Source organism: Falco cherrug, chromosome 1, assembly GCF_023634085.1.
Source record: "Falco cherrug isolate bFalChe1 chromosome 1, bFalChe1.pri, whole genome shotgun sequence".
Classification (NCBI taxonomy): domain Eukaryota; kingdom Metazoa; phylum Chordata; class Aves; order Falconiformes; family Falconidae; genus Falco; species Falco cherrug.
Window position 1 is genome coordinate 96,867,691 of NC_073697.1, and position 12,919 is coordinate 96,880,609.

The 12,919-nt window shown below is 53.2% G+C and overlaps 1 protein-coding gene and 1 long non-coding RNA gene across 2 annotated transcripts; one reads left to right on the forward strand and one right to left on the reverse strand.

The window, feature by feature from the left end:
* The first annotated feature begins 4,933 nt into the window (after positions 1–4,933).
* OGFOD2 (2-oxoglutarate and iron dependent oxygenase domain containing 2) lies at positions 4,934–11,773 on the forward strand. The gene is made up of 7 exons (XM_055710486.1): positions 4,934–5,123; positions 5,204–5,260; positions 7,195–7,305; positions 8,306–8,405; positions 9,545–9,669; positions 10,169–10,426; positions 11,092–11,773. Exons 1-7 carry the CDS (start codon positions 5,001–5,003, stop codon positions 11,365–11,367), a joined length of 1,050 nt encoding a protein of 349 aa, XP_055566461.1. The 5' UTR covers positions 4,934–5,000; the 3' UTR covers positions 11,368–11,773.
* LOC114014578 (uncharacterized) lies at positions 5,925–12,908 on the reverse strand. The gene is made up of 2 exons (XR_008732277.1): positions 12,780–12,908; positions 5,925–6,453 (listed from the first exon to the last, which is right to left on the reverse strand). It is a non-coding gene; the product is annotated as an uncharacterized LOC114014578 (long non-coding RNA).
* Between the last annotated feature and the right edge of the window lie 11 nt (positions 12,909–12,919).

Below are 12,919 nucleotides of genomic sequence, written 5' to 3' on the forward strand. Positions count from 1 at the left end.
ACCATGGCCACCTGCCCTCTCAGGCCAGGCCTGTGGGGTCTCAGGCAGTGCTTAACTGGCCTCTGCCTCGCTCCTTCCCAGCTGGATGCACAGCCTCCCTGCCACACACAAGCCCGTCGGCTACCTGCTATGCTCGGTGACAGAAGAGAGCCCGCAGGCAATGTGAGATGGCATTTCTGGGTAGATGGGGCCAGGGGCTCTCTCTGAGCACCTGAGCAGGCACAGGCTGCAGCACAATCCTTGCACAGGCAAATCCCTTCCATGCAGCTCTCATGCAGCCTGGTGTGAGGGACCCTGTGGGGGCTTCGCCGCAAAATGATTTCAAGGCACCACAAGACTTACAATCTCTTTCACCATGTTCTGCTGCTCCTGAACCGCGGCTGTGAATGGCGGGAGGCTGTCTGCCGTAGCAGAGCCAGTCCCCTGCTCTTTAGAGTCCTTGACAAAATCCACCTGCAAGGTACAGATATTTGTTGTTACTGTGTAACCGTGCCAGTGGCAAACCTCCTACAAGACTCTCCTTTAGCAAGAATTTACCTCGGATGACAGGCACACGTATCTGTTGAACATGAGGAAGAAAGGTGTATACTTTGTGACAGAGTTGACAGAGGTGCGAAAATGGAAGAGCACGGGGTCGAGGTGGGCATCCCATTCACTGGGCTTCTCATTCACCACGCTGCAGATGGAGGATCTGAGCACCTCAGCGCTGCGGTCGTCCAGGCCTGTGCAGTCTGCAGGGGTGAGGATCTGTGAGATGTTCCAGCGCTCGCATAAATGTCGGCTGACCTGCAAAGGCGGGGGTCATGCCCACAGGAGAACAAGGCAGGTTTGCACCGCAGCAGCTAGCAGCCCCCGCAGCAAGGGATGGCACAATTCCCATGCCAGGAGGTACTGCCTAGAAGAAAAAGCTCCCCAGAAAAGTTAGAGCCTGAGAAAATGTTTTGCAATGACTGTTCCTGTGCTTGAGGCTTTCCACAGGGAAGCTGGGTTAATCCGAGGGTAGGGCAGGAATCTCATGGACATGATATCACAAGATCTTTCCTTTGGAGCAGAGAGGTTGCAGCGTAGCTGGAGGACTTGCACCACAGAACCACAACCTTAAATCCCTGATGGGGGGAAAGCACTGGCAAATCATCTGCCACCACTTGTAACAGGACTAGGGCAAGGAGAAGTCACCATCAGCTCCTTTTCTCCCTTACACGGCACACTACAACTCTGCCTTTGGGACCTGCTTCCCAGAAAAGCCTGCTGAAGGTCACATTGCTCTTCCCTGAACCACCCAGCACCTGACCTACCTCCTCACAGAAGTCCCAGCTCTGACTGGCGTAAATGTTCTTGGATGCTCCAAACCTGAACAAGAAGAGGACACACAAGTGGTGTTACTCCATCAGCTGTAGGGCAGGGCCAGGAGTTCAGTCTTCATGGGATACACAAGGGACAGAGACCCTCCAGTGGAGCTGGTGCTAGCTGGTGCCAGCTGGGGCTGGCATGACCTCACCCCCCCAAGGGCAGGGAGAGGTCTGCTGGCTCCATCTGTTCCAAAACAGCCAAGCCTGTTTGCTTGTGAATGATAAGGCAGCAAGAGAAACAAGCAAAGTTTATTTCTCTGAATGCCCCTCTCTCCTGGCCACAAGCATTTTCCACAAGCACGTGACATGGTAACATGCACCACGTGAGTGCAAAATGAACACTTCCTAAGAGGGATCAGGGGACAGTTTTGAAGCTTCTGCAGAGAACTGGGGCATGAGTTGTATTGCCCTTGGGGCTGCTCGGAGAGCCACTTCTGCCTCTTTTCCCCCTCCCCTGGTAACGGGAGGATAACAGGCTCTTCCCAAGTACTTTGCAAAGAGCAACTGAGAGGCACTGCATGGTCTCTCCTGTAGAAGGGACAGTTCCTGCTCTCCTGGGGGCCCATCTTGTGGACACTGTGTATTTCTGCAACACACATCCCAGCTGCCCCATCTCACTAGAGAGGTGCAGTATAACCATCAACAGAGGAGCCCACCTGTAAAAATTTGCAGCTAGGGCTTTAGCCACTGATAAGGGATCTTTCTTCTGCAGAGGAGCAGCCTCAACCCACTTAGTGAAGTAGTCTGTCACAAGGAGGACATGTGTATTGCTCTGGCTCGTCTCAGGAAAAGGTCCTGCGTAAACAAGCATCACGAAAAATCAATGTGATGCCGTAATATCACCCAAATGAGGAAAGTTAAAAACCCAGCCCAGCAAAACCAATGACTGTGAATCACACGACTCTCTTCTGCAATGTCACTTGGCCAGTAGATTTCCGTGACCTTTGTCAGCAAAAACACATGCAGCACAGCCTCAGTTCTGGGAAGTCACGCACACCCACAGCTCCCATTGTGTGTGGAGTGGGAGCCGAGCCAGCCACACGGATCAGGTTGCACCTTGGTAGGCTGCTGTGGCCTCCTTGGCACTTCCTCACAGTCGAAGGCAGCTTTAATTCCCATGCGGGCGGCAGTAAGCCTGCCACGCTCCCTGATGGCTGGCGTGGAAGCCTTGAAAATCCCGTCTGTCAGATGCAAACACTCACCGTGAATGTCTAATCCCAGCACTTCCCAGGGTGATTCCACTTTGACAGGCCTTGCTTTCCGCGATACGTTCTTATTGTGCTCCGCAATCTGGCACGTTTCACACATTTTGATCTGCAAAGGGAAAAGACACATCAAAAGATTTTAAAATATGCTGACAAATTCTGTCAGATTCAGACTGGACAGGTTATGAAGGGATGAGACAAGACAGCATGGCTGAGCAGCTTCCTTCCAGACGATAAAAATAGCGAGATGCAAGAAAAAAAGAAGACTCCATGGGCTGACACAGTTCACCTTTCACAAAACTTACCTGACAGCTTTCTCTGACACAACAACCAATTTTCTCAATGTGGCCTATAGCTAAGACATTTCCCACCCTGTTATTAGGCAAATATTTGTTGTATTTTAAACTTCCACTGTCAGCTAGAAAAACCATCAGCCTTAGGACGCTGGAGGAGCACGGGCTGCTTGGACCATGTAACGCAACCATACTTCTTCAAACCACACTGTGGCAGAGCCTCACTGCAGGGAGCTGTCAGCCATAAATCAGGTGAGGCAAAGTGGCTGAGGAGAGCCGGCGGAAACATGGAGCTCCTCCTGTTACAATAGTTTAGAGAACTGGGCAGCTCTGGGAGGAATCCAGACTGCTCAAAGCTAGACTCTGCAACACTGGCCTGAAACAATCCCACATTCCTACGCTGGCCAGAACTGCCATGCACGAGGAGGCCTGACTGTCAGGAAACCCGTACAGGGAGAGGAAAGACATCCAGCTGCCTCGGGATATCCCAATAATTTCACCTGCAGTTACTGAGTGCACGGCTTCAAAGCAACAGGCACTGGAAACGACATCACTCCTGCATCAGGGCTCTTCCAGCTGCTCACTGGGGGGCTGCTGCCTGAATGTGCTGGGACATACTGGTGTCACAGACACGGTCGGTGCTCTCAACTTACCCAGTCCACAACATCCTTCACAATCCCCAGCCAGTAGTACCGGCTCTGAATCCGGTGCACAGTCTTTTTCTGGCCCAGGTGGTTCCCAATTTCTGTGAAATGGCTTTCCAGAAAGACCTGCCGCCTCCGTTCAGGATCCAGAATAACCTCGCGCTTTTCCTCCTTCTTGGGTCCCACGTAGTAGAGGCAGCCGCCTGCAGATGCAAGAGGTTTATCTAAAACCAGGCACTCTCACAGCCCTTCCAGCTACTCGGTCTGGGCAAAGGGGTCATTTTCCACAGCAGGAAAAAACGGTGGGACACACCGAAGGGGGACAGTTGCCTTGGGAGCTTCTGTAACACCTCTGGAGAACGGGCTAAACGGGCATCACCCCCAGATAACCCCAGGGACCCTCTTTTCTGCACCCAGTACTGAGCAGAACCCTCTGCCCCCATAAAGCCGCCCTTCCACCGGCCAGCCCTGGCTTACCCGGGGTGCCTCAAAACCGCTGCCCAAGGCACGGAGCCGGCAGGGGGGAGGCGGCGGGCACCGGCCACGCTGCACCCCACGGCCCCCCCTCCCCTCCCCAGGCTGTGGGGAAGGCGCCTCTGCCCCCCTGCTGCCCCCACAGCTCCCCCCACCCAGCCCCTACCCCCCCAGCACACCCCCCCTCGGCCCCGCTCTCCTCAGAGGGAGGCCAAGGGCAAGGCAGGCGCTGCCGCTGTGCCCCCCCAGCCCCCGGCTGGCCCCGGGCGGGCTGTCCCGCCGGGCCCCCACCGTCGACGATGAATTTCTGGGCGCAGCGCTTGAGGTTCTTCCTCTTGATGGAGCAGAAGCTGGGCGGGAAGCAGCCCTCGGCCAGCAGCCGGTAGATGTCCTCGAATTTGCTGCTGGGGCCGCACGGCTCGGCCGCCACCACCTCCTCCTTGGCCACCAGCAGGGCCGAGTCCATGGCCAACATGGGCCGGGCCGGGCACCCCCGGGGCCGGGCTGTCCCCGCTGCCTGCGCGTCCCCGGCCCAGGCAGGGGAGGGAGGGGCGCGGCGGCGGCTCTCAGGGACGGTCTGCAAATAACCTTCGGCGCGAGCTACCGGCCCCGCTGCCTCGGCGCGTTCTCCGGTAAGGGAGGGGGGGTCCCGCCCACGGCCGCCGCCTTTCCCTGCGGTGCCAGCGCCGGGCCCGCGCCCCCCTCAGCACCGAGCCAGCCACGGGGCGAGTGTGCCTGTGCTTTGCCGAGGAGCGGGGCGGCGGGGGCCGCAGGGAGGCTGCAGGGCCCGGCCGCACCGACGCCACCGAAGTTACAAAAACCCGAAATGACACTCCCCCCACCCCCACCAGAAGCGTCAACCCGGAGAAAACGGACGAATTTCGCCTCCCTTCGTTTTTCTCCGTGTCCGGCACTTGCCGACGCGCCCTCACTGGCGCCCGCCCGGCCGGAAGCGGCGCTGCCTGCTGCGCGGCGGGGCCATTTGGCGGCCGGACCCGCGCCCGGCGCCGCTCCTGCCCTGCGCCGGCGGGAAACATGTCCGCGGGCCGCCCGTTCCTGGCCTGCGCCTGCTTCTTTTCGGACAACATCTTCGTGGGGCGCTACGGGCTGCACGTCCGGTACCGGGACGAGGCGCAGCTCCGCCGCGAGCACGGGCGGGTAAAGGCAGCCCCCCCCGCTCCCCCGGGCGCGGCGTGGGCCGAGGCCGGGCGGTGTGTGATGGGCCGCCTATGTTGCAGGCGCTGCGGGAGCGGGGCTGCCGGAGCGAGGAGGCGTTCGGGGCCGTGCTGCGGGAGGTGAGCGCGGGCCGCGGGGGGGGCGGCTCCCGGGGGGCACCGAGGGCCTGACAGCGGGACGGGCCTGGGCAGCCCCCGCCTCAGGGTGGGGGCACCGCATCGGGGCTCCTCTCAGGGGCTCCCGCCTTCGCCGCTGCCACACAGGCGGGGGGCTGGGTGGCAGCGGGGGGGGCGGGGGCACTGGGGAGACTTGCTGAAGCCGCAGGCCCCGGCCCTGATGGGCAGGCACATCTCCCCGGTGCCTCATCCCGAGCAAACCCGGTGCTGGGCCACGAGCGAAGGGAAGAAGCCCCCCCAAGGTGGGGGGTGCTGGCTGTTGCCCGCGATGTGCTTCCACCGGCGACACCCCCCACGCAAACGGTAACACCGCGTTAGCAAACGGCTGCCTGTGCTGCTCCCCAGCCGGCCCCCAGCACCCTTCTGCTTTGTCTTTCCTCCTCCCTTCTTTTGTCAGGTGTTTTTAAAAGGTGCCTTCAGATGGATCACCCAGGGACCCCACAGAGCTCCCATGAGATCTGCCCGCAGGACCCCCCCGCCGGCCACTCCACAGGGAGGGATCCGTGTTTCTTTCCAGGCCAGGGACAGAGATCTGGCCTACAAACAGCTCCAGTTCCACCCGGGTTCTTTTAAGGATTCTTGGCAGAACAATGATGGCACTAAATCATAGTAACAATTAAAACTGTATTTTCTTAACAGGATATTATTACTACATCACAGAATTTATGATTAGAGTGGCTCAGGATTTCTACAAGGAGAACCAATGTGGCACAATAAGCAGCATAATACTGAATTTATAATACAACTTAGGATTTCTAGATCCTAGCTTAATTATAACTTCTAATCGTCACCCGGACCCTCTGTACATTACGTCAGATCTTAACGCATGGTTTGCTGTAGCAATATAACCATCATCACGTAGACTCCAAAATCATATAAAAGAAAACAAGTCACTTAGTCCTTGGAGGAAGCAGACGATGGCGGAGGTGGGGGCAGACACGGCTCTCACTGCCCAGCAGCAGCAGTTCCAGTCCAAGTTCCCCACGTAGGACTTCCAAGTGCTTGATTTTACAGACAGTGCTCTGGGTGCTGTCCCAGTGTTCTGTGACTCTGTCATCAACACCACCGGGCTGGCTGGGTGCCTGGGGCCTTCAAGGCCAGCAAGAAAATCAGCCTGGCGCCCAAGAACATTGAAGCTGGTAGGGAGGGGAAAAAGAAATATGTTTGGTTCATCTACTTGGTTCACAGGACTGTCAGGGCCTGATAATAAGGGAAAGGGAATGAATACATGACCCGCTTGGTCACAGAGAATGGCTGCCTGCCTTACAAAATGGCATTAGTTATGCTAACCACGTTACCAGGGGTTGGGAGCAGGAGGTACAGATCACACCCCCCTTCCTTTTTTGCCAAGAAACGTTATAAACTAATCTCACGGGGGGGGTATTAAATAGAAGGAGCTGCCTGAATCAGTTTCTGTTTCCTCTGAAATGACAGATTAGCATGTCCCCACAACACTTAGCAGTAATCCCTTCATGACAAGTCCTGTCTTCCTCCCAGCAAATGTCTTTATTTTAGACAATACTTATATTGTCAGAACATAAGCCAGACTCTTTAAGCATATGCTGGTGATTCATGAGGCGTCAGAATGCCCGAAAGGACTGAAACCTCACAGTTCCACTTGACACGTCCATAGAAAAACTTCAGTTATTATTTTAAGCCATCCATAATGAGAACATGTCTCAAATCCCTCTTAGGCATTTGGCTTTTCAGATATTTATTGGACTTGTCTTAGTAACAGAAAAGCAAAGGCATACACCCCATCTCCCAGCGGTGCCCAGAACAAAAATAACTGGTTTAAAACAATGAGCAAATTCCTGGAATTGTTTTTAGTTATTCCTTTTGATTTTCTAACAGTATGCTCTATTGTTTACTTGTAGATTGAGGCAGAAGTGCAGAGGAGAAAACAGTGGATCCATCAGTCAGTGGAACGCAAAGCCATCATCTCAGAGTGCTACAAACGAAAGCACCCAGAAGTGTACATTCTGCAGGTAGACACAGAATCTGTTTTGCAAAGAACTGCCTGAGAGCTTCTTTTTGCGGTAGCAAGCCATCTTCCCCTCAGGGCTGCGCACAGTGCTAAAGCTAGAGTGAATTAAAACTAAAATGTAGCATATTAAACCTGAATTTAAAATTTTCACAGCATAGTGTATCCTCCAGGCAAGATTCCACCTGGCTTACAGCCACGTAAGGGTCGTCCTATATGGAAGCTGCACCAGCACTTGGTACCGGCCTCAGAATACCATTAGTACTTTAAACATAAAGCATCATTGCAGCAAACAGGGTTGGTGAGGTCTAACGAATATGCGCAGAAATCAGCCTGCATGGGCTTAACCCACAGACTAGGTACTAGTTACCATCAGCTGAAGGGGGGCAGCAAGGCTGCTTGCATGTCAGCACCCCACCACAAACACAGGGCAGCCCTTGTGGGCTACTCTGAATTTTCTGGTGTTTGCCAGACCCAGTACTTCCCAGCTGGGTAATTACCACAGATGAGCAGTGACACACCAACAAGTTCACACAGATTTACTGCTCTATGAGCCTTTAGTAATGAGTTCTGCCGTGGTCTGTTCTACCATTGCCTGTCATGATCTGTGTGGAGAAGTGCTTAAAGCAGAGCGGAGTCACTCTTGTTGTGCCAAGGCCATGACAAGATGCTGTATCTAGTAGAAAAGACATTTAGGACGTTAGGAGCCCATAATGCGACCAGGCTCTTTGCTGTCACGCTAATAATAAATTTGACCAGTTATACTTAGAAACCCACAAACCAGAGCAAGCAGCAACTTTACCTAAACCGCCAAGAAAAACACCAGTAACATTCTGCATGTCCTGCCACAGAAGTAACCCAAATGTGACCATCAGCAGCCTTGCTCCCTTGACTCTACATATTTTCCTGTGACTGCCTGAAGTCCATTTCCCTCCTGGGCTGTAAAAGATTTTGCAGGCTAACTGTGTTTCTGCGTATTTTTATCATCCTTCCCTTGACACCAGGATTCATTCCTGGCCCCAGGCTTTCTAGAAATCGTGAGATACTGCACGTCGCCGGACGCTCACCTCCATGGCCTCCTGCACTTCCTCGAGTCCTTCTCAGGTAAAGAAAACAACATGTCAGCCCCCAAGGTCTCCCCATGTGACACTGCAGCTTCAGTGATGACGGCTGTTTTCAAGCCCTGTCTTTAATAGCTCAGATTTGATACACGGCTGAGACAAACAGGATGTTATTTTCTGCTTGACGAGAGTCTCTGGAGAGGTAGTATGGTGCAGCAGTTACGCTCAGGATGACATACTGTTTTCCATTTTTCCAGTCCCAGCCTGCTGGTGTCTCATCGGAGCCTCTAGCTGCAGCAGGGCTGGGGTTTTGGTTGTACCACAGCCTCACAGGGGAGCCTGCTGGAGGAACACTTTTAGCCTTAGGGAGCTTGGTTTTCCCTCCCCAGGTGCTTTACCATTTCAGACAATCCCTGCTGGTTAGTCTGAGCTGAAATAGTTTCAGTCTAGGTTTCAGTCTTTCAAAAAGAGATCTGGGTTTTAAGCTTCCCTGGAGGCATCTGTGAAGCTTGCTCCCTACCAGAAATGCTGACAAAATGCAGAGGGGAAGCTGCAAAGTTGCCTCCTTTTCTGAAGGCAAAAAGAAAGACACAAATGTTGTCTGTGTGCAGGGCTCCTGGATTTGTCCAAGGCATGATTTCCAGACACACAGCCTTTTCATGCTGCATTTATCTCTATATCCTGTATCCTTCTATATCCTCAATACTGAGCTCCCCTTACACAGACCTTTAGGGCTTTACCTCGAAAGGCAGCTCAGAAGGCCTGGTCTTCTTCCCAGAAGGTTGGCATTGGATGAGTGAAGCCTGCATCCCCTAAACGACCTTGAATCTCCTTCTTCCAGGAGGCTGTATTGGGACCTTCTGTGATAAGCCATTGATTCACCACCCTCCCTCTATACTCTAAAAACATTTCCTTGGCACTTACAGCAGGCATTTAAATCAGTGCCAGATCTCCTGACTGGATAGGGAAGCCTGGAACTGAGGGGCCAATATAAAAAACAACAAATATATCCCAGAGCTGATCCCAGGGAATGGTTCCAGCCCTTTGAGCAGCCTAACCACAAAGTGAAGCATGTGGGCCTTGCGTTCTCACACCAGCACAGTATAGCTAGACAGCACAACAGCCAAGAACACTCTCATCTGTTACCTTCCCCAGCAAATGGTGTCTCCCTTCTCTTGACAGATAAGAGGATCTATCGGCTCCCAGTGTTCACAGAGGAGTTCTGCCAAGCATTTGTGAATGAGCTGGAGAACTTTGAGCAGTCGGATATGCCTAAAGGCAGGCCCAACACTATGAATAACTATGGGGTAGGTTTCATCATCTTTTGTGCTTCTTCAAGGGGAGCGTTCACGAGCAGACTGTGTTTACCTCCTTGCTTCAGAATCCCTTCCAAAATGCCTGTAATTTGAGCACAGCAGTTTGGGCACAGCACAGTTTGATTACAGCCCCCTTGAAGTGAAAGGGTTGAGGGAGTCTGTGTTACACAGACAAAAGGACAGGGGAACCCAGAGAAAAGGGATGGGAGCTGGTATCTCAGAGCAAAGATCGCCCTGTATTTAAGCAATACACATTTAAATCAAGGAGTCAGTTTTTAAAGAACACTCAGCTTTTGATCTTACTCTGTCTTTTCCCCAATCACTTTCCACCTTGATCCCCCTTCCTTTGCCTGTAGCTGGAGCCTTTGCTCTAAAGTTCTGTAGCTAAGCAAGGAGCAGGGTTGGAAGAGAACAAGGCAGCTCTGCAGCAGCTCTGATGAAGCAGCAGATGTAGCTGGTCAGCTGTTCCCATCTTTTCTCTTTGAGACAGGTTTTGCTAAATGAGCTTGGGATGGATGAAACTTTCATCACACCCCTACGCGAAAAATACCTGCAGCCCATAACGGCACTGCTTTATCCCGACTTGGGGGGCACTTGTCTGGACAGCCATAAAGCATTCGTTGTTAAGTACTCGCTCCATGAAGACCTGGATTTGAGCTCTCACTATGACAATGCGGAAGTCACCTTAAATGTTTCACTGGGAAAAGACTTCACCGAAGGCAACTTGTACTTTGGGGATTTCAGGCAGGTAGGGAGCATATTCCTAATCTGGACCCTGATTCTATTCCCCTCTACCTCCTCACCCCCCCGAGTTTCAAGGCATTAATTGTGTTCCAAAAAAACAATTATTCACTCCTGACAGTCAAACCGTCTTTGTTCCTTCCCCCCTTTTTAAAATGTCTTGATTACACAGATTTTCTGCTACAAGCACATTACCAATATTCAGGCTTCAAAGAGAGGACAGACAGCTGTTGTAGTAGAACCTGGAGTGAAACAAACCAGTCCAGCTCTCCACAACTGAAATAGTGAGCAGGAAGGTGCTGAGAGAGAGAGAGAGAAGAATTTTATTTCAGATGAGACTTGTAGCCCCTACTTCCAGGGGACTCCTCACATGAGAGGGGTGAAAGCTCCCATACACCGGTGAAATAGTCTTTTTGATTGAAACTCTGTCTTTAAATTGATTCCCTCTGGACCTGGCACTGGGAATGTCTTACTGGAAAAAAAAAAAAAAAGACTTGTACAAAACTGCTGCCAAGCCCCCACTGAAGTGGCTGCATTTCAGAGGTGCAGCGAGTCCTCTCCATGTTGCTTACTGGGTGCTGTGGGTGAAAAGGTGACAGGTTTCAAGTATTTAAGCATTGCTCTGCTAGGGACTTTCTGATGTAACACCATATCCACCTCCCTTTGTTCCAGGATCCTACCCCTGTGCCAAAGTACATAGAGATCGAGCACGTGGGAACCCAGGGGCTGTTACACCGAGGAGGGCAGATCCACGGGGCACTTCCCATTGCCTCTGGGGAACGCTGGAACCTCATTATTTGGATGAGATCATCTGCCATCCGCAACCAGCTCTGCCCCATGTGCAACAAGAAACCTGAGCTGGTGGAAGCAGAGGGGTTCGGAGACGGGTTCACAGAAACCCTTGAAGATGATGTGCCCGAGACTGTGAATCTCTGCTCCTTGTGGTAGCAGACAGTAGAGCCTGGTTTCTTCAGACTAACTTGCCTAAAGCTCCTTTCTGACGCCTCAGACCGCACTAACAGACTCTAATGGATGCACAAGTCATGGAAAAGGTAGCTGGTGCCTTGGAAGGGGATGGAAACCCATTCCTGCTGGGGTTAGGGAAGCCAGCCACTGGGCAGCTGAAAGAGCCGGTGCTCAGCTCGCCAGGGCTCACACTCGCTGGTGAGCTGGAGGGCTGCTAGTAAGATGTAGAAAGCCTTTGATTCACTGCAGGGGCTCTAAATATTTTCCAGGTGTACAGGGAAAACAGGCAGAGCTGCTTGGCCTTTGTGAAGACCTCTGTGCCAGCAGCAGCAGCACGGGGCCTGTGCTGGAAAGAATGGTACAATAAAGACCTGCATTTCACACCTCTGCTGTTTGCAGGGACTCCTGTCGTCTGTCAGGGGATGGGGAAGAGTTTTTTGTTGCTGAGTGACACTGAAGGATCTGCTCAAAAGTGATCCTCAACAGGCTGCTGGGAATAACCTGGAATTACTGTTGCAGCAGGTTTAGCTAGCCCAGGCTCAGAAAAATCCACTGGGAGCAGTGTAGGGAGAGCTGATCCCTGGGAAGATCTCTCAAGGGCTCTGTCAGCTCTTTTGAGCAGAAATTTCCCTGTCAAAGATTCTGTGGGCTCTATTAAGGAGAAACGGGCTTCAGAGACAGAGCTCTCGGAGCCCCCTGCTGCACAGCAAAACTTTCCAGAGGAAGGAAGGAGTGTACCTTTAACTCCCTTGCTTACGCCAACAAGTGAAAATATATAAACCAGCTCTGAGCCTGGGCACCACCGGTGGGCCTGGGACTGCTTCATTTGGCACCGCCTGGCAGCTGGTGTGGTGGAGGGTCAAGCGCTCTTCTCCCTGGCTCACTGCCAGCCGGCCGAATTTGTGGGCATCTACACAAGAAATGAAAGAAGCCAAGTGTCTCTTGATTTGGTGGCCGCATTTGGCTCTATGGGAAATTAATCGTATATATTTGATAGACACGTATGCCACTGCATATATAAGGGGCCGTTTCATTCACTTATTCAACTGCAGTAATTACAGCGTGCGGACTTTGCCTCGTTGCTAATTGGGAAAGGCTGGCTGCGCTGGTACAGCTCGCACAGTGCTGATTTACGCCTTCCCAGCAGATCTGCTGCATTTTTTGGGTGGGTGCCATTAGCACACAGCGCTGATTAGCTTCTCATTAGCAAAACCCCTTAAAACTGCATCTCGGGGAAGGATCACAGAGAAGAATCACAGAATCATTTAGGTTGGAAAACGCCTCTGAGACCTTCTAGCCCACCAATTCCTGCAGCACTGCCCATCCACCCCGCAGCCATGTGGGTTTTAAATACCCCCGGGGTGGTGGCTGCCCCGAGCCCCGCCGCTCCTCACCACACCGGTGCTCCAGGCCCTGCCAGCTCCCCGGCCCGGCCACCGGCTGTCGCATCCGTGCGCGGAGCCAGAGGGCGGCCGTGAGGACACCGGCCCCGCGGCCTCGCTGCCCGCCTGGACCGGGGGGGCCCCGGAGGGCC

Bases quoted from the DNA above. Each gene is read 5' to 3' on its own strand.
- OGFOD2 (XM_055710486.1), top strand. From the start codon at position 5,001: ATGTCCGCGGGCCGCCCGTTCCTGGCCTGCGCCTGCTTCTTTTCGGAC. The intron at 7,306-8,305 runs GTAGACACAGAA...CCTTGACACCAG, and splicing joins CAGAAGTGTACATTCTGCAG to GATTCATTCCTGGCCCCAGG. The intron at 8,406-9,544 runs GTAAAGAAAACA...TTCTCTTGACAG, and splicing joins CTTCCTCGAGTCCTTCTCAG to ATAAGAGGATCTATCGGCTC.